Source organism: Bos taurus, chromosome 16 (assembly GCF_002263795.3).
Source record: "Bos taurus isolate L1 Dominette 01449 registration number 42190680 breed Hereford chromosome 16, ARS-UCD2.0, whole genome shotgun sequence".
Taxonomy (NCBI): domain Eukaryota; kingdom Metazoa; phylum Chordata; class Mammalia; order Artiodactyla; family Bovidae; genus Bos; species Bos taurus.
This window is the reverse complement of record NC_037343.1, coordinates 54,846,878-54,865,616: the sequence shown is the minus strand read 5'-3', so window position 1 is coordinate 54,865,616 and position 18,739 is coordinate 54,846,878. Positions and strand designations below refer to the sequence as shown.

General features: G+C 42.7%; 1 protein-coding gene across 9 annotated transcripts in view; it reads left to right on the top strand.

Annotated features, from left to right (window-relative positions):
• The window catches only part of AADACL3 (arylacetamide deacetylase like 3), a 160,362-nt gene that overhangs the window by 71,299 nt on the left and 70,324 nt on the right, over nt 1–18,739 (top strand). For all 9 annotated transcript variants that reach the window (XM_059875794.1, XM_015475211.3, XM_005217222.5 and 6 more), the window contains one exon: nt 8,852–9,089. In XM_059875794.1, coding sequence (XP_059731777.1) covers nt 9,080–9,089 — 10 coding nt within the window. In that variant the 5' untranslated portion in view covers nt 8,852–9,079. The remainder of the gene's footprint in view (nt 1–8,851; nt 9,090–18,739) is intronic.

The following is an 18,739-nucleotide window of genomic DNA, read 5'->3' as shown; positions in this document are numbered from 1 at the left end:
AACCAGGGTCTCCTGCATTGTAGACAGATTCTTTTCCACTAGAAGTTAGCCTTAACCTTTGCTGTTCTGTCCTGTTATAGTCTCACCATAGCACAACAGATTGTGTAGTAATGCACAAGCTTAGTAAATCTGTTATCATTAGGCACTTAAAGATATGACTAGAAAAAACAGAAATGAAAAGAAGTGTTGAACATGTGGTATCCCTATAGTGCAGTAACACTAGAGTTTTTATGTTTAGGTCTACATTGCTATATTATGTTTTAGGTAATTTAAGCCAGATGCACAAGTTGGGTTTGGCTATTGTATTTAAATTTCAGTTTCCCAGAGACAGAAAGAATTACAGAAACATAAATATCAGTGTGAGAAAAATGAGGCGATTGTTATTGTTTTTCTAAAGGAGGTAAATTAGCTGGGGTCTCTATTGTCCCATTGATCTATATGTCTGCTTTTATGCCAGTCCCATACTGTTTTGATTACTATAGCTTTGTAATAAAGCTTGAAATCAGGAAGCCTGATGCCTCAGTTTTGTTTTTCATTCTCAAGATTGCTTTCACTGTTTGAGGTTTTACACATTTTCGGATTACTTTTTCTAATTCTATGAAAAATATCATCGCAATTTTGGAAGAGATTGGATTGAATCTGTAGATCACTTTGGTCAGCATGGAAATTTTGATAGTATTACTTCCTCCAATCCATAAGCATAGAGTACCTTTCATTTTTAGTTTCTTTCACCAATATCTTATAGTTTTCATGAGAGATCTTTAACTTCCTTGGTTATTTTATTATTTTTTATTTAGTTTTAATGGGATTATTTTCTTAATTTCTCTTCCCTTTAGTTTGTTAATAGGGTATAGAAGCACAATTGATTTTTCTGTATTAACTTAATCTATATTTTTAATTGCATCCTAAAACTTCACTGAATTTATTATTCTCATTTTTTTTGTTGAAGTATTCAGGATTTGCTCTATATAATATCATGTCATCTGCAAATAGTGACGGTTTTACTTCATTATTTCTAATTTGGATATCCTTTTTCTTGTCTGATTGCTCTGGCTAGAACTTCCAGTGCTAGATTTAAAAAAGTGGCAAGAGTAGGCATTCTTATCTTTTTCCTGATCTTAGAGAAAAAGCTTTCAGCTTTCCCCGTTGAGTATGTTAGTTATGGCTTGTCATATATGGCCTTTGTGTTGTATATACTCATTTGTTGAGGTGTTTTTTTTTTTTTTTTTTAAATCATGAAAGGATGTGGAATTTTTCAGATGCTTTTTCTGCACTGTTTGAGATGGTCTTATGACTTTTATCCTTCATCTTCTTAATGGTTGTATCACATTGATTGATTGTGAATGTTGAACCTTCCTTGCATCTCTGGAATAAATCCCATTTGGTCATGGTGTTTGATCCTTTTAGTGTGCTGTTGAATTATATTTACTAATGTTTTTTTGAGAATTTTTGCATCTATGTTAGTTGGGGATATTAGCCTATAATTTTCCTTTCTTGTTGTATCCTTGTCTGGTTTTGGGGTCAAGGTAATACTGGCCTTGTAAAATGAGTCTGCAAGTGTTTCCTCCTCCTCTTTTTTTGGAAAGAGTTTGGGAAGGATTGCTATTTATTCTTATTTAAATGTTTGTTAGAATTCACCATGAAGCCATCTTTTCTTGAACTTTTTTTTTTTTTGGTAGGAGGTTTTTGATTACTGATTCAAGCTCCTTATCTCCTTAATAGTAATTGATCTGTTCAGATTTTCTATTTCTTCTTGATTAAGTTTTGGTAGGTTGTATATTTTTAGGAATTTATCCATTTTCTCTAATTTGTCTAATCTGTGGGCAGATAGCTGTTCATAGTGGAGAAGGCAATGGCACCCCACTCCAGTACTCTTGCCTGGAGAATCCCATGGATGGAGGAGCCTGATAGGCTGAAGTCCATGGGGTCGTGAAGAGTCGGACACGACTGAACGACTTCACGTTCCCTTTTCACTTTCATGCATTGGAGAAGGAAATGGCAACCCACTCCAGTGTTCTTGCCTGGAGAATCCCAGGGACAGGGGAGCCTGGTGGGCTGCTGTCTCTGGGGTCGCACAGAGTTGGACACGACTGAAGCGACTTAGCAGCAGCAGCAGCAGCTGTTCATAGTAGTCACTTATGCTCATTTGTCCTATGTAATGTCAGTTGTAATGTCTTCTCTTCCATTTATAGTTTTATTTATTCAAGCCCTCTCTTTTTCTTGTTGAGTCTAACTAAAACTGTGTCAATTTTGTTTTTCTTCTCAAAACCTGCCTTTGAATTTAATTGATTTTTTTCTATTGTCTTTTTTAGTCTCTTTCATTTATTTCCACTCTTATCTTTAATAGTTTATTCTTTATACTAATTTTGGACTCAATTTGTTCTTCTTTATCAAGTTTCTTGAGGTGTATATTTAGTTTTTTTGAGATATTTCTTGTTTCTTAATGTAGGCATTATTATTAAACAATAGTATATTGTGTAATAGCCACATATTTGTGAGTTTCCCAGTTTTCCTCTTGTAATTGATTTTTAATTTCATTGTAGTTAGAAAAGGTACCTGATTTGATTTCAGTCTTTTTACATTTATTAAGACTTGTTTTGTGGACTAACATATGATCTTTCCTAGAGAATGATCAACATGCAGTTGAGAGAAATTTGTAATCTGGTGCTGTTGGATGGAATTTTCTGTAAATGCCTTTAAGTCTACCTTGTATAATATGGTTTTAAGTCCCATGCTTTCATATTGATTTCAGTCTGCATGATCTACTCATTGTTGAAAGTGTGTATTGGATTCTCTGAGGTCTATTTCTCTCTTTAATTCTGTTAATATTTACTTTAAATATTTAGTTGCTCCTATGTTGGATGCATAATATTTACAAATGTTACATCCTCTTGTTGGATTAATCCCTCTATCATTATATAATGACATTTGTCTCTTACTAGTCTTTGTCTTAAAGTATGTTTTGTCTGTTATAATATGCTACTCTTGCTTTGCTTTGGTGTCCATTTGCATAGACTATCTTTTCCCAACCATTCACTCTCAGCTAAAGTGGATCTCTTTAGGCAGTGTATAGTGGAGTCTCTCTCTCTTTCTCTGGTATGGAAGTTAAAATGGAGGAAGTCTTGTTCAGGCTTCAAAAGCAGGCAGGCAGACCTTTGACCTGCTTCTGACCTTCCTGGACACTGCCTGGATTCTATGCCTGCCTGCAAGCACAGCAAGTTAGGCAGACTTTAGATAAGAAAGGGGGGAGTGGGTCTTGGCATTTTTGAGCCTCTGAGGGTCTGGCCAACCCTCTGGGGTATAAGAAAATCCTATGATTTACCAGGTGAAACAAAGAGCTTTGTAAAAGTTAAGAAAAACCAGAGCTGCATTTTTGCAGAAAAACTGATGATAATAGCACTTTACAGCCTGGGATTATAAGCAGAGTCCCCAAAACTGCAATTTGAAGTCTCACCCTTGGGGTGGATGAACCATCTGGGACCTTTTCCCAACTGGGACTCCAGCTTGCTGTTAATGAGAGTATTTCCAGCACTCTTCAAGACTAGATGTAGGTTGCCCCAATTTTGTGATGTATGTGCTTTTGCTTCTCTCTTTTCTCATCTTTTAATGACTGTATATTGAAATTAAGTCAAATGATCCTCTACTAAATATTGAAATTGTTTGGGGTGTGTGTGTGTGTGTGTGTGTGTGTGAGTGGTTTCTTTTGTTAGTGAATCCTTTGGACCTAAAATGAAAGTAAAACTTTTGGGAAAACACTCTCCTTCTTTCCACATAGCTACTCTATGTATTCTGATTGGAGAATTTAATTTATTGATATTTAAAGTGATTAGTGATAGTTATGGACTTAGATTGCCAGTTTGTAGTGGTTTTCTGGTTACTTTGTAAGTCCTTTTTTCCTTTCTTCTTCTCTTGCTCTCCTCCTTTGTAATTTGATGATTTCCTGTAGTAATACGCCTAGATTCCTTTCTCTTTCTATTTTGTGTATGTACTGCTGCTGCTAAGTAGCTTCAGTTGTGTCTGACTCTGTGCGATCCCATAGATGGCAGCCCACAAGGTTCCGCCGTCCAAGGGATTTTCCAAGCAAGAACACTGGAGTGGGTTGCCATTTCCTTCTCCAATGCATGAAAGTGAAAAGTGAAAGTGAAGTTGCTCAATCATGTCCGACCCTCAGTGACCCCATGGACTGCAGCCTTCCAGGCTCCTCCATCCATGGGATTTTCCAGGCAAGAGTACTGGAGTGGGGTGCCATTGCCTTCCTTCTTCATTATTTTAGGCTGCTGCTGCTGCTGCTAAGTTGCTACAGTCGTGTCCGACTCTTTGTGACCCCATAGACGGCCACTCACCAGGCTCCCCTGTCCCTGGGATTCTCCAGGCAAGAACACTGGAGTGGGTTGCCATTTCCTTCTCCAATGCAGGAAAGTGAAAAGTGAAAGTGAAGTCGCTCAGTCGTGTCCGACTCTTAGCGACCCCATGGACTGCAGCCCACCAGGCTCCTCCGCCCATAGGATTTTCCAGGCAAGAGTACTGGAGTGGGGTACCATTGCCTTCTCCATATTTTAGGCTAGTAACAGTTTATTTTTAAACATGTACTAAAACCTCCCCCTTTTTACTGTCCCTCACACATTTTTCTTTGTTTTCAGTGTAACAATTTACTTTTTTAACCTTGTGTATCCATTAACAAATTATTATAGTTATAGTTATTTTTACTACTTGTATCTTTTAACCTGATTTATAAGTGATTTATCCATTATCTTTACAACATTAGAGTATTTTGAATTTCATTATATATTTAACTTTAGAGTTATACTTTCATGTTTTCCTATTACTAATTATCATCCTCTTGCTTCAGCCTGAGGAAGTCCTTTTAACATTTCTTGTAAGACTGGTCCAGTGGTGATGAAAACTTAGATTTTGCTTGTCTGGAAACTGTCTCTCATTCATTTCTGAAAGACAGCTTTCCTGGGTAGTATATTCTTGGTCAGCAACCTTTTCTTTCATCATTTTGACTATATTATGGCACTCCCTTCTGGCCTGCAAAGTTTCTACTGAAAAATATGCTTATAGTCTAATGGGAGTTCCCATGTACTTAAGAGGTTATTTTTCTCTTGCTGCTTTTAAGATTTTCTTATTTTTAACTTTTGAAAATTATAACATGTCTTAGTGTGGGTCTCTTTGAACCTTTTTTTGTATTTCTGGGCTTTCTGGATTTGGATATGTATTTATTTCCCAGGTTAGGAAAGTTTCAGCCATTATTTCTTTAAATATGTTTTCTTCTCCTTTCCCTTCTTTACTTCAGGGACCTCTGTGATGAATAGTTGATCTTCTTCATGGTATCTCCTAAGTCCCATTAAGCTATCTTTACTCTTTTTCATTCTTATTTTTCTCCCTTGTTTGGATGAATGCCACTGCCTTATTTTTGAGTTTGGTGATCCTTTCTTCTGCCTGATGTGGTCTGATGAGTCCCTCTATTGAATATTTCAGTTCAATTATTGTATTTTTCAGCTCTGTGATTTGTTTGGTACCTTTAAATATGTTCTCTTTGTTGAAATCTCATTTGGTTTATGCACTGTTCTCTTGGCCTCAGTGGTCCTTGTTTTGAACTTTCTATCCAGTAAATCACTTATCTCCATTTCATTAAGATCTATTTCTGAAGTTTTGACTTGTTCTTTTATTTGGCACATAATCTTGTCTTCTTCATTTTCCTTGACTCTCTGTATTGATGTCTGTGCATCAGCTAAAACAACTGCCTTTCCCCAGGTCTTGTGTAGGGAATGAACTTATCATTCAGCTTGGTCCGAGCTGTGGGTTGTTTCTCAAACCTTCATGATGTTGTCCAAGCTGTTCTCAGTGACTCGCAGTAGTTGAAGATATGTTGAGCTCCTTTTACATGTGGGTATTTTGTTATTCACCCAATGTGTAGCAGTCACTCTGCTGATTTCTGGTTTTCTTTCAGAGGGAGTTGCCTCATGTGTATCTGCAGGTTTGGTGTGTCCATGAGAGGAGGTGCGTTCAGGTGCCTTCTATGTGCCATCTTGTACTGGAACCCTTTCAAGAGCCTGTCAGTCCAACTCCTACCTGAAAACCTTCTCTGAACCCTCCAGCCCACAGCAGCAAAGTCTCGGTGCATCTTATATCTTTAGTTTTATTTCATGTTCTGAGCACACTGCTTTCAGAATGAGGTACTTAAATATTTCCCCCTCAGCAGAGACACAACTCAGCAAGGGACCCCAGCATCCATGAAGTCCTTTAAGTGGCAATATGCCTTACAGGGAGCCCTTGGTGAAAGTTTCTGAATCTAATTTAGGGGAAGGTAAATTATAAGTGAAATCTGGGAACAAGATTTAGAATCACATGGTGTTAACTGGGAGAGGGGGAGAATTGATAAATTATGTCTTTATTTAATTACTTCGGAGATTTCTCTTTGAAAGTTTGTTCCCTACTAAGGCAGACTTTACTCAGGACTTTATTCAGAATACAAAGTTTTATTCAGAATACAACTTTATTCAGTTGTAATAGATACAGGGACCACTGCAATATGGGCAAGCAGTATCTATAGCCAAGAAGCAGACGGGGGTCAGTGTATGGAAAATTACTAAGAGGAACACCAGGAAAATTACTAAGAGGAAGATGGTTAAATCGACTAACAGGAGTCTTGCTAAAGACAGCCTGGGTGATCAGACATTACCTCAGAATGCTGGAGGATGAGGAACCTGATCAGATATTGATGGTGATCAGATGTTGAGGGTGGGGTTTCCGGTTAAACTGATTTTTTAGCATTCTTGCTAAAACTAGATTTTACAAGGACATTTACAGATGGGCCTAAAAAAAGTTTCAGGAGTCTGACTAAACTTTTAAATGTTTATTAGCATCATTAAAAAATATATATGTATGCTAGTCAGATTGATGTTTTTAGTGTCATGTATTTTTTTGTTTCATTTTTAAATAGAGGGAAGGCATATTTAACTTTCTGAAGGAAATTGAGCATCTTCGGGAAATTACCTAGTCTTAATACTAGCCCTGATAGTAGGCTCTTCTGACAGGGAAAAAAGACCTTTACTGCCACCTGATGGCCATATCATCTTACTGCAACATTTCTAAGAGCAGCCTTAGAGGAGTCAAGTGTTTAAACTTTGCCAAATTCAGAGAACCCTGACTGTGTGGTGACAGTAAGAGCCGTGAACAACTGTGTCTTTACCCCCAGTTCCCTCCCTCCCAACACCTCAGGTTGAGAGTTAGCAGCTAACTAGAGGAGGTGAAGAGGCAAAACAGGGGAAATAGTGAAGTCCACGCATGCACTCCTCCTCTGTACAGTGGGTTTCCAAGACTGAAGAGACAAACTGGAGAGGAAAGCTTTGCATCGAGTGGGGTGCTATTATTACTTTGGGCTGGTCTTTTAAAGGAAGACAAAGGACCTCTTTGTTTCACGCCTAAGAGTGGTTAGAAAATACATGTATTGTTCAGCTTTCATCCAAACGACAGGGAAAACACATATCCAGATCAGATCAGATCAGTCGCTCAGTCGTGTCCGACTCTTTGCGACCCCATGAATCGCAGCACACCAGGCCTCCCTGTCCATCACCAACTCCTGGAGTTCACTCAGACTCACGTCCATCGAGTCAGTGATGCCATGCAGCCATCTCATCCTCTGTCATCCCCTTCTCCTCCTGCCCCCAATCCCTCCCAGCATCAGGGTCTTTTCCAATGAGTCAACTCTTTCGCATGAGGTGGCCAAAGTACTGGAGTTTCAGCTTTAGCATCATTCCTTCCAAAGAAATCCCAGGGCTGATCTCCTTCAGAATGGACTGGTTGGATCTCCAGATAGTGGGGCTGAAAGGACCAAGGCAAAAACAAGGGCTTTTTACTTGCATTCTGTTGCATGCAGCTCATTCAGTACACACATGTCACAGGTGTGTCATGAGGGAAGAACCAGTGGGAAAAGAAGCATAGGGATGCTGCCAAAGGACAGGCCAACTGAATTGTGTTTGGATCCAGCTTTTCATCTTAAACATGAACAAACTGAGGTTAAAATCAGAGGAGGATTGAGGCCAGGGTAACATTATCAGTGGAGTTAGAAGCCTATTTAAAAAAAAAAATCTTAAAAATTCCTTCAGTCCGTTATAGCAGAGACATGAGGGGAGTCCACTCCTGGCCACCTGACCCGACTCTGGCCCGTGGCTGCTTTCTCTCGTCCTCTCCCCTTTCCCCGTGGATCTTCTGCAGGCACTGTAGAGAGTCGTGGACTTCCCAGGTGGCGCTAGTGGTAAAGAACTCGCCTGCCAGTGCAGGAGACATAAGAGACACGGGTTTGATCCCTGGGTTGGGAAGATGCCCCTGGAAGAGGGCATGGCAACCCACTCCAATATTCTTGCCTGGAGAATCCCATGGACAGAGGAGCCTGGTGGGCTACTGGTCCATAGGATCGCAAACAGTCAGACACAACTGAAGTGACTTAGCACGCATGCATGCAGCAAGATGTGGAAGCTGGTTCAATCAGTGTCTCTTCCCCAGCATTCATCCTTCTGTCTTTTCTTTGAACTCTCTGTCTTCTGCCTCTGTAGCTGGAAATAATGCCTATCTTTGAATACTGCCAGTCGGCCCAGGCTCACACCCACTAATCTTCCCCACCTCCTAGGGAGGCATTGATATCTCTCTTCTCATGGGAGGATACTGAGAGCAGGGGCTGACTTGCCCATGGAACACCTGGAAGTGGCAGGGCTGCCTGGGAACTTGGGTCTTTGGTTTATGTTCAGGCCTCTCTCTGTTATATTTGCTGCCCTAGTCTCTCTACCCTCAATTTCTGGCTTCCCACTTTGGACTGATGACTTTATCAACTCTTTTTTTTGTTTTTTAGTGTGAAAGTTTTCAAGACGCCCACAAGTGGAAAATGCACTCCCCCCAGCCAAATAAAACTTCGCCAGATTCTTAACAGCTGTGTGCATTGAAATGATTAATAAAAGATCCCTCTGCTGCCTGTGGAACTTTCACACAAAGCATCGTTTCTGCTGCTCACCAGGACCAGGCCCTGAGTATTTGCATACTGGACGTCACTCCAAAAGTCCGCGACCAGGGGATTTCCAGGATGTTAATAAGTAAGAACGCTGCTCTGGGCCTTGGAAGGTGCACTGTCTGAGCATCCCTACTGCAGTGAGGAGGTAGATAGCGTTTCAGACCCTACCTGTCTCTTGTTGAGGGCCTTTCTCCTTGGGAGATGTCCAGATTCAGTTGTAGATCCGTCAGTGCCAAAGTATTGCCTGTCAGCTGTGGAATGAGCTGCTGGGAATACCTCGAGGAGTAAGTCAGGGCCCCAGCACGCCTGAAGCTTGATACCTGGTTAAGGCAAATGAGACAAACACTTGGATAATTTCAGCTGGTAGAGTTGGTATAGAGGGGTGTTCTGGAAGCTCAGGAGAGGGGTACCTAAGTTGGAGGTGGTCAGGAAACACTTTCTGGAGCTTTTACTAACTGAGCAGAGTCTTTAATATTTTTTAAAGAAGTGTTTTGCTTTTATATCTAGTTACTAAGGTATTACCTTTCATTGAAAATAACCTTACAGAAACAGGCTTTTAGAAAAAGTTCAGGAAGTGAAGAGGAAGAAAGAAAAGTAGATTAGTAGGATCTCTACTCAACTGGAGCATGTGGCTTTCTTCCTAGGAAGGATTTGTGTATGTGTGAGTGTGTGTGTGTAAAGGGGAGGAGGAGTGCCCAAAAGAGGGAGGTGAAGACTCTAGCTGGAGGGGTAGGTGTCTTGTCCCTGTGGCCCTAAGCTCTATGCCATGATGCCAGCCTGAGTGAGAAATCAGTCGACCCCTTACTGGGGACCCACCCACTATGGGACCCTGGTTTTTTCCAACCTCTTTTTCCAGGTTTTGGTCTTAGCTATTACTGTCTTATAACTTCAGTCTCATCTCTGCCCAGTCCTCCAAGTGGTTTATCAAGGTGTTTTCTTAACAAAATCAATCTCCTTGTTAGAACTATAGGATCAGGTTTAAGGTGTTAACAGTATCTAACCTGCTGCAAAGCCAGTAAGAGCTCACATTTATTGAGGATTTGTGCCAGCTTTGTGTCACAGCAACCTTATGTAGTTGGTGTTTTATTATTTCCATTTTACAGATGAGGCAGTCAAGTCTGCTATTTGCTCAAGCTCCCTGGCTAATAGTCAGCAGAACCTGGCCTCAAATCTAGGTCTCTGTGACTCCTAAGTCTGTGCACTTGGACACGAGACTCTGCAGCATTATTTTTCAAATGTTTGGCTACAGAAATGTTTTTTTTAATCCTCTGCCCCTCATTGCTCAGCACTATCCTTACCATCTCATGGATCACAATTTAGCAAATGCTGACCCAAGAAACTACCTTGCTCTGTCTGTAAAACAGAGATAATAACACAGCCTCAGTGTTTGCTGTTGTCTGTTTGCAGTCTCAGTGTTATGACGATTACAGAGGTTTTAGAAACTGCGTGCTGAGGATGCTCACCTTCCACCAGGAATGTGTGTGTTTTAAAAATAGCAGTCGTAATGCCCTGGATGAAAGGACACAGTATTTTGATGACAATGAAGGTTGTTGGTTGCTAGGCCTGGAGACCTTCCATCCCTGGGTGGGGGGGCAGGCTTTTGCACGCTGCCCCCTCCCGCCACAGTCCCTTTGGTGGCCTCTTCTTCCCGCCCTCAGATTCCCTCCCATCCCTTTACAATGCTTTTGTTTGTTCCACAAACAGTGGTTCAGTTAGCTGCCACCAGGGGCTGGCGCCTTGCTCTACATCACACTACTGCCCCAGGACCCCTCTCCTGCAAATCTGACTGTGTCCTGAGCCCCAGCTGCAGGCTGGGCCCCTGTCACAAACTGGTCAGACCACCCTCAGCCCTGCAGCCGCCACCCGCCCGATGGCCGGCCTCTGTCTGCCCAGAGAACTATGCTGCCACTTCTCCACTACCCACTACGTCCCAGCGACTGCCCACCGTTTTTGGAGATAAGAATGAACCCAAAAGATGCCTGAGTTGGCTTCACCCACTGGATGCAGATTTGGGCAGCACACCAACCCGCAAAGGGTCCACTCCTACAGCTTTGTTTGTTCTCTACCTGCCCCCGTCAGACTGCTGTGGGTACATGTGCCTCACAGCCAAATCATGACAGTGACATCTGTTCTCTCCTATGTACCAGTTTTACACAAGTCACTCTTCTTTCAAACTTTCAGCAGGCCTGCAGATGTGCACATTTGGAAAAAGTCTACTGAGAAGAGAACAAACAAAAACATGCACTCTGCCCAGGTCCTTCATTCTACCTGGAAAAAGCATTTACATTCCTTTCAATAGTTATTGCTGCTGCTGCTGCTGCTAAGTCTTGTCAGTTGTGTTCGACTCTGAGCGACCCCATAGACGGCAGCCCACCAGGCTCCCCCGTCCCTGGGATTCTCCAGGCAAGAACACTGGAGTGTGTTGCCATTTCCTTCTCCAATGCATGAAAGTGAAAAGTGAAAGTGAAAGTGAAGTCGCTCAGTCGTGTCCGACTCTTAGCGACCCCATGGACTACCAGGCTCCTCCATCCATGGGATTCTCCAGGCAAGAGTACTGGAGTGGGGTGCCATTGCCTTCTCTGTCAATAAGTTATTAAGTACTACTAAAAAAGAAAAAAAAATCTTTTTACATATTTCTCTCCTTGCACCTGTGCTGCTAAGTCACTTGAGTTGTGTTCGACTCTGAGCGACCCCATAGACGGCAGCCCACCAGGCTCCCCCGTCCCTGGGATTCTCCAGGCAAGAACACTGGAATGGGTTGCCATTTCCTTCTCCAATGCATGAAAGTGAAAAGTGAAAGGGAAGTCGCTCAGTAGTGTCCGACTCTTCGAGACCCCATCGACGGCAGCCTACCAGGCTCCTCCGCCCATGGGATTTTCCAAGCAAGAGTACTGGAGTGGGGTGCCATTGCCTTCTCCGCCTTGCACCTGTGAGGGAGCTGTTACTCTCATTTCACACATGGAGAGGATCAGCTGTTCAGCGTCATACAACTAAAAGTAGCAAAACCAGGGCCAGAGCAGTCATCCTGTGTTTGTTCATCTGCCAAATGCTGCCTCTTAGATCTGGGGTTCTCAGGCCCAGCCCAGGGCTGGGGGACCTTCAAGGTTGGGGCCCTTTGTATCTGGAGTAGCCCAAAGCGGCAGTGTAAGGTGGTTCCCTTTGATTTTGACGTGTGCCAGGCACCCCTGTTTTCTCCCCTTTGTTCTCCTCCATCCTTCTGTTTCAAGTTGATCCTATCTGCCACTCTTCATAGGTATCAAGGTGCTTTTGACTTTTCTCTGTAGCTGGTCCCTGGAGTTCTTTGCTGTCACTTAACTGCCTGCGCATTGCTCACCTCTTGACAAACCCCTAGTTGGGCCACTTGCTAAGTTCTGTGGAGATATGTAAAGAGAAATGTGAGATGTAGGTCTCACCCCTAGTAAACTGTTGAAGAAAAATTATCCTGAGATTTAAAATGGCAAGGAAGAATTTAAGTTTACTGCAATAGTGAGAGAGATTGAATTCAACTGTTTAATGTAACAGTGGGGACTTATAGCCAAAGGACAGGTGTGGGAATAGATGGAAAATTATTAAGAAACTTGATTAAATGCCAAAGGTAGAAGAACTAGTTTTTGTTGTTCAGTCGCCTGCTGCTGCTGCTGCTAAGTCACTTCAGTCATGTCCGACTCTGTGAGACCCCATAGATGGCAGCCTGCCAGGCTCCCCCGTCCCTGGGTTTCTCCAGGCAAGAACACTGGAGTGGGTTGCCATTTCCTTCTCCAATGCATGAAAGTGAAAAGTGAAAGTGAAGTCGTGTCCGACTCCTAGCGACTCCATGGACTGCAGCCTACCAGGCACCTCCATCCATGGGGTTTTCCAGGCAGGAGTACTAGAGTGGGGTGCCATTGCCTTCTCCATGTTCATTTGTCTAGTTGTGTCCAACTCTCTGAGACACATGGACTGCAGCATGTCAGGCCTCTCTCTCCCTCACCATCTCCTGGAGTTTGCCCAAGTTCATATCCATTATATTGGTGATGCTATCCAACCATCTCATCCTCTGTCACCTTCTTCTTCTGCCTTCAATCTTCATTGGATATAAAAGGTGAGCTGATTCTTGATTGACTGGCTTAGTGTATTCTTTGCTAAAACTGGACTCAGCAGGCTGAAGGAGGCTTGGTACAGTGGCTCTGAAGGAACTTGACTGTTCTGTCAAAGACAGAGTTTTTGTCAGCATTCACAAAGTAGTGTGAGAGTAAGGCCCCGAACATTGGACCCAGAATGATGAGATTCAGGGAAAAACAGTGTGCCAGCCATGGATACAGCTGGAGCTTAGAGAGGCGCCAGTGGGTGAATTTGGGCTATTCCAGTCACTGACTTCAGGGCTGAAGACTGGACAGGCACATTGACATCATCCCGTGTTTGTTCGTTTCTTACTACTCTGTGTCAACACATACTCTTCATCTGGCAAGCTTGTGTTTCTAGGATTTGATACTTTCTGCTGCTGCTGCTGCTAAGTCGCTTCAGTCGGGTCTGACTCTGTGAGACCCCATAGATGGCAGCCCACCAGGCTCCCCTATCCCTGGGATTCTCTAGGCAAGAACACTGGAGTGGGTTGCCATTTCCTTCTCCAGTGCATGAAAGTGAAAAGTCAAAGTGAAGTCGCTCAGTCGTGTCTGGCTCTTAGCGACCCCATGGACTGCAGCCTACCAGGCTCCTCCATCCATGAGATTTTCCAGGCAAGAGTACTGGAGTGGGATGCCATTGCCTTCTCCATGATACTTTCTACCATAAGCCATAAGTGAGCTTCATGGTAGCTCAGTCAGTAAAGAATCTGGCTGCAATGCAGGAGACCCGGGTTTGATTCCTGAGTTGGGAAGATCTCCTGGAGAAGGAAATGGCAACCCATTCCAGTATTCATGCCTGGAGAATACCATGGACAGAAGAGCCTGGCAGGCTATGGTCCATGGGATCTTAAGAGTCACGAATTTGCAACTAAACCACCACCACCACAAAGGTGCAAAGGCTTCATTCAGACCTTAGACAAGGGTTTTAACCTCATATTTCTCTTCTTCAGTGTTGGGACAATACCTGTAGTAGACTGAATTGTGTCTCCCAAAATTCATATATTGGAACCCTCAGCACTAATGTAACTTTGTTTGGAAATAGGGCCTCTAAAGACGCTTACTCCTTGGAAGGAAAGTTATGACCAACCTAGATGGCATATTCAAAAGCAGAGACACTACTTTGCCAACAAAGGTTCGTCTAGTCAAGGCTATGGTTTTTCCTGTGGTCATGTATGGATGTGAGAGTTGGACTGTGAAGAAGGCCGAGAGCCGAAGAATTGATGCTTTTGAACTGTGGTGTTGGAGAAGACTCTTGAGAGTCCCTTGGACTGCAAGGAGATCCAACCAGTCCATTCAGAAGGAGATCAGCCCTGGGATTTCTTTGGAAGGAATGATGCTAAAGCTGAAACTCCAGTCCTTTGGCCACCTCATGCGAAGAGTTGACTCATTGGAAAAGACTCTGATGCTGGGAGGGATTGGGGGCAGGAGGAGAAGGGGATGACAGAGGATGAGATGGCTGCATGGCATCACTGACTCGATGGACGTGAGTCTGGGTGAACTCCAGGAGTTGGTGATGGACAGGGAGGCCTGGCGTGCTGCGATTCATGGGGTCGCAAAGAGTCGGACAGGACTGAGTGACTGAACTGAACTGCACTGAACTGAAGGAGGTAATAAGGTTAAATGATGTCATAGGGTTAACCTGTCATAATCCAACAGGACTGAGGTTCTTACAAGAATAAGAGATATCAGAGACCTCTGTTCTCTGCTTCTCTATCTGTGTGTCTCTGTCTCTGTCTCTCCATGCATGCAACAGAGAAAAAACCTTATGAGGACACAGTGGGAAGGTGGCTGGCTACAAGCTAGGAAGAGAGACTTCACTAGAAGCTGAATTGTCCAGCACTTTGATCTTGGACTTCTTGCCTGTGGAATGGCGAGAAAAGAAATTGCTATCATCTCAACCATCCAGTATCTGGTATATTATGGCAGTACTAGTATAAGGATACAGTACTATCTGTTGGGTCTATTACAAGAACAGAACATAATACAAGAGGAAGCCCTAACAGTCATTTGCTCTATTAGCTCCATCCCTTCCCTCTTGTCATATGATTTGTGGGCTGGTAAAGGGCCTGTTTGCCACCAGACACCTTCCTAGTGGCCTGGATAATTCATACAGTAGAATCACTTCTGTGGATTCAGGCTAATTTTCTCTACGTTGTAAGTAATAGAACCTTCCAAAACTAGTATAAAGTAAAAGGGGAATTTTTTGGAACTGTTATCAATTAGGGTTCCTGGTTTTAAGCAGCACATAGTAATTCTGGTTGATCAAGGCCACAGAAGAACTATTGAAAGGATGCTGAATCAAGTATAAGATTTTCAGGAAGGCTGGAGACCTAGGTGTGAGGCCTCACCAGGCAAAGGTAGAGCGGTGTGAGGACCACAGCCTTACACTACTGGGCACGGGCCACTGCCACTCACTCCTCCAACACCCCGAGCCCTGAGCTGGACTGCACGAGCGCTGCTGGACCGTCTTCTGGAATGGATGTGCCTCTGGGCCCTGCAGTTCAGGAGTGGTGCTCTCCTTTGGCCTGTATCACCCAACTGCATTCTAGCTTCAAGGAAGGCTGGGAATGTGAGCATTTGGCATTTTCATTGTTGACGGTGGCAAGTGGCTCTACCTCCCACCAAGATTCATAATGTAGGGAACTTCCCCAAACAATAAAAGAAGGTTCAATGTGCCAGATGGCCAAAAAGAATGAGAAGTTCCCCACAGATACAGGAGGATCTTACAGACCCCCAAAATAGGGAGAGTGGCTTCACTCATAGGGCCGAGAACCAGGAATTAGAAAGTCAAGAGCCAGGTTACTCTGGGTGTGTCTCCCTGTTCTATTTCTTTCTTTCTCTCTCTCTTTCTTTGAAGATTGGGTTTTCCCAGTCTACTTGCTCATGGTGAGGGCCACCTTCATCCCGACCATTGGGAATTAGTTGCCTGTCTCCTTCAGAACATCCATTTCCTTATCTTCCAGAAACACCTCCAGATTTTCTTGTCTGTCCATTCTTTGTCTGGGTGGAGTCCATCCCCAGCCTGAGGGCTGAACCATAGGACCCAGGCCCAAGCCCGTCATTGTGCTCCGTGGCCACAGCGATTGATCCAGGGGTGGGTATGTGATCTAAGGCTGGTACTTCTTTAATAATTGAACTACAGGTTACATGCTGTGAGGGTGTCAATCTTCAGTGTACAGCTCAATGAGCTTTATACATTTATACATCCATGGAACCATCACCAAGATGGAGTTGTAGAATGTTTCCCGCAGCCCAGAATGCTCCCTTACAGCCACTCTCTGTCTATAGGCCATCCAGATATTCACTATTCTGACTTACATTACCATAGATAAAAGATTTACCTTTTGTGAACTCTATTTACATGAAATCATAGGGTATATGATCTCTGGTGTCTGGCTTCTTTAATCATGATTACATCTGTGAAATTCATTCTTGTTTTTCCTTTTTTTTTTTTTTTTTTACAGAATATTTGTTCATTCTTTTTCACACCTGTGTGGTATTCCATTAGATGAATCATACCTCAGTTCATTTATCCATTCTACCACTGGTGGACATTTGGGTTGTTTCTGGTTTGGCTCTATAAATGATGTTTTTCTGTACTTTACTGTATATATCTTAGTGGATATAAGCATTCATTTCTTTGAGTATGTATCAAGAGTAGAATTTCTGGGTCGTAGAAAAAATGCATATCTTTAGTAGATATTACCAAATAGTTTTCCAAAGTGATTGTACCAACTTATACATTTACCAGAGCATATGCGATTTATAGTTGCTCTACATACTTACCTATACTTATTATTTTCAGCCTTATAAATTGTAGCCCTTTTGAATGGGTATCATGTTATCCATTGCAGTTTTAATTTGTATTTTCATAATGACTAATAATGAAAAGCAAGAGAGTTCCAGAAAAATATCTACTTCTGCTTTATTGACTATGCCAAAGCCTTTGACTATATGGATCACAATAAACTGTGGAAAATTCTGAAAGAGATGGGAATACCAGACCACCTGACCTGCCTCTTGAGAAACCTGTATGCAGGTCAGGAAGCAACAGTTAGAACTGGACATGGAACAACAGACTGGTTCCAAATAGGAAAAGGCTGTATATTGTCACCCTGCTTATTTAACTTATATGCAGAGTACATCATGAGAAATGCTGGGCTGGATGAAGCACAAGGTGGAATCAAGATTGCTGGGAGAAATATCAATAACTTCAGATATGCAGGTGACACCACCCAGAAAGTGGCAGAAAGTGAAGAAGAACTAAAGAATCTCTTGATGAAAGTGAAAGTGGAGAGTGAAAAAGTTGGCTTAAAGCTCAACATTCAGAAAACTAAGATCATGGCATCTGGTCCCATCACTTCATGGGAAATAGATGGGGAAACAATGGCTGACTTTATTTTTCTGGGCTCCAAAATCACTGCAGATGGTGATGGCAGCCATGAAATTAAAAGAGGCTTACTCCTTGGAAGGAAAGTTATGACTAACCTAGATAGCATATTGAAAAGCAGAGACATTACTTTGCCAACAAAGGTCTGTCTAGTCAAGGCTATGGTTTTTCCAGTGGTCATGTATGGATGTGAGGTTGGACTGTGAAGAAGGCTGAGTGCTGAAGAATTTATGCTTTTGAACTGTGGTGTTGGAGAAGACTCTTGAGAGTCCCTTGGACTGCAAGGAGATCCAACCAGTCCATCCTAAAGGAGATCAGCCCTGGGTGTTCTTTGGAAGGACTGATGCTAAAGCTGAAACTCCAGTACTTTGGCCACCTCATGCGAAGAGTTGACTCATTGGAAAAGACTCTGATGCTGGGAGGGATTGGGGGCAGGAGGAGAAGGGGAAGACAGAGGATGAGATGGCTGGATGGCATCACCAACTCGATGGACGAGAGTTTGAGTGAACTCCGGGAGTTAGTGATGAACAGGAAGGCCTGGCGTGCTGCAATTCATGGGGTCACAAAGAGTCGGACACGACTGAGTTACTGAACTGAACTGAATAATGATGAACACTTTCATATACTCATTGGCTTTTGGATATCCTGTTTTGTTAATTGGCTGTTTAAGCTTTTGCCCATATCTAAAAGACAATGAGTTGTTGGTCTTTTATTTATGATTGATTTCCAGCAATTATATATTTTGGATATGAGTCCAGATACAAGTATTTGCTTGATGCATATATTGCAAATACATTCACCTAGCCCATGATTAACGTTTTAACTTCTTAATGATGTCTTTTTAGAAACATAAGTTCAATTCATTAATCTTTTCTATGGTTAATGCTTGCTCACTCTGGAATCATGAATTAGCAACATTTGAGGATTGTTGTTTAGTTGCTAAGTCTGACTCTTTGCAACCCCATGGACTACAGCATGCCAGGCTTCCCTGTCCTTCACTATCTCCCAGAATTTGCTCAAGCTCATGTCCATTGAGTCTGTGATATTGGCCAACCATCTCATCCTCTGTCACCCCCTTGTCCTCTTGCCTTCAGTCTTTCCCATCATCAGGGTGTTTTCCAATGAGTCGACTCTTAGCATCAAGTGGCCTAAGTATAGGAACTTCAGCTTCGGCATCAGTCCTTCTAATGAATATTCAGGGTTGATTTGATCACTGGTTTTGATCTCTTGCAGCCTAAG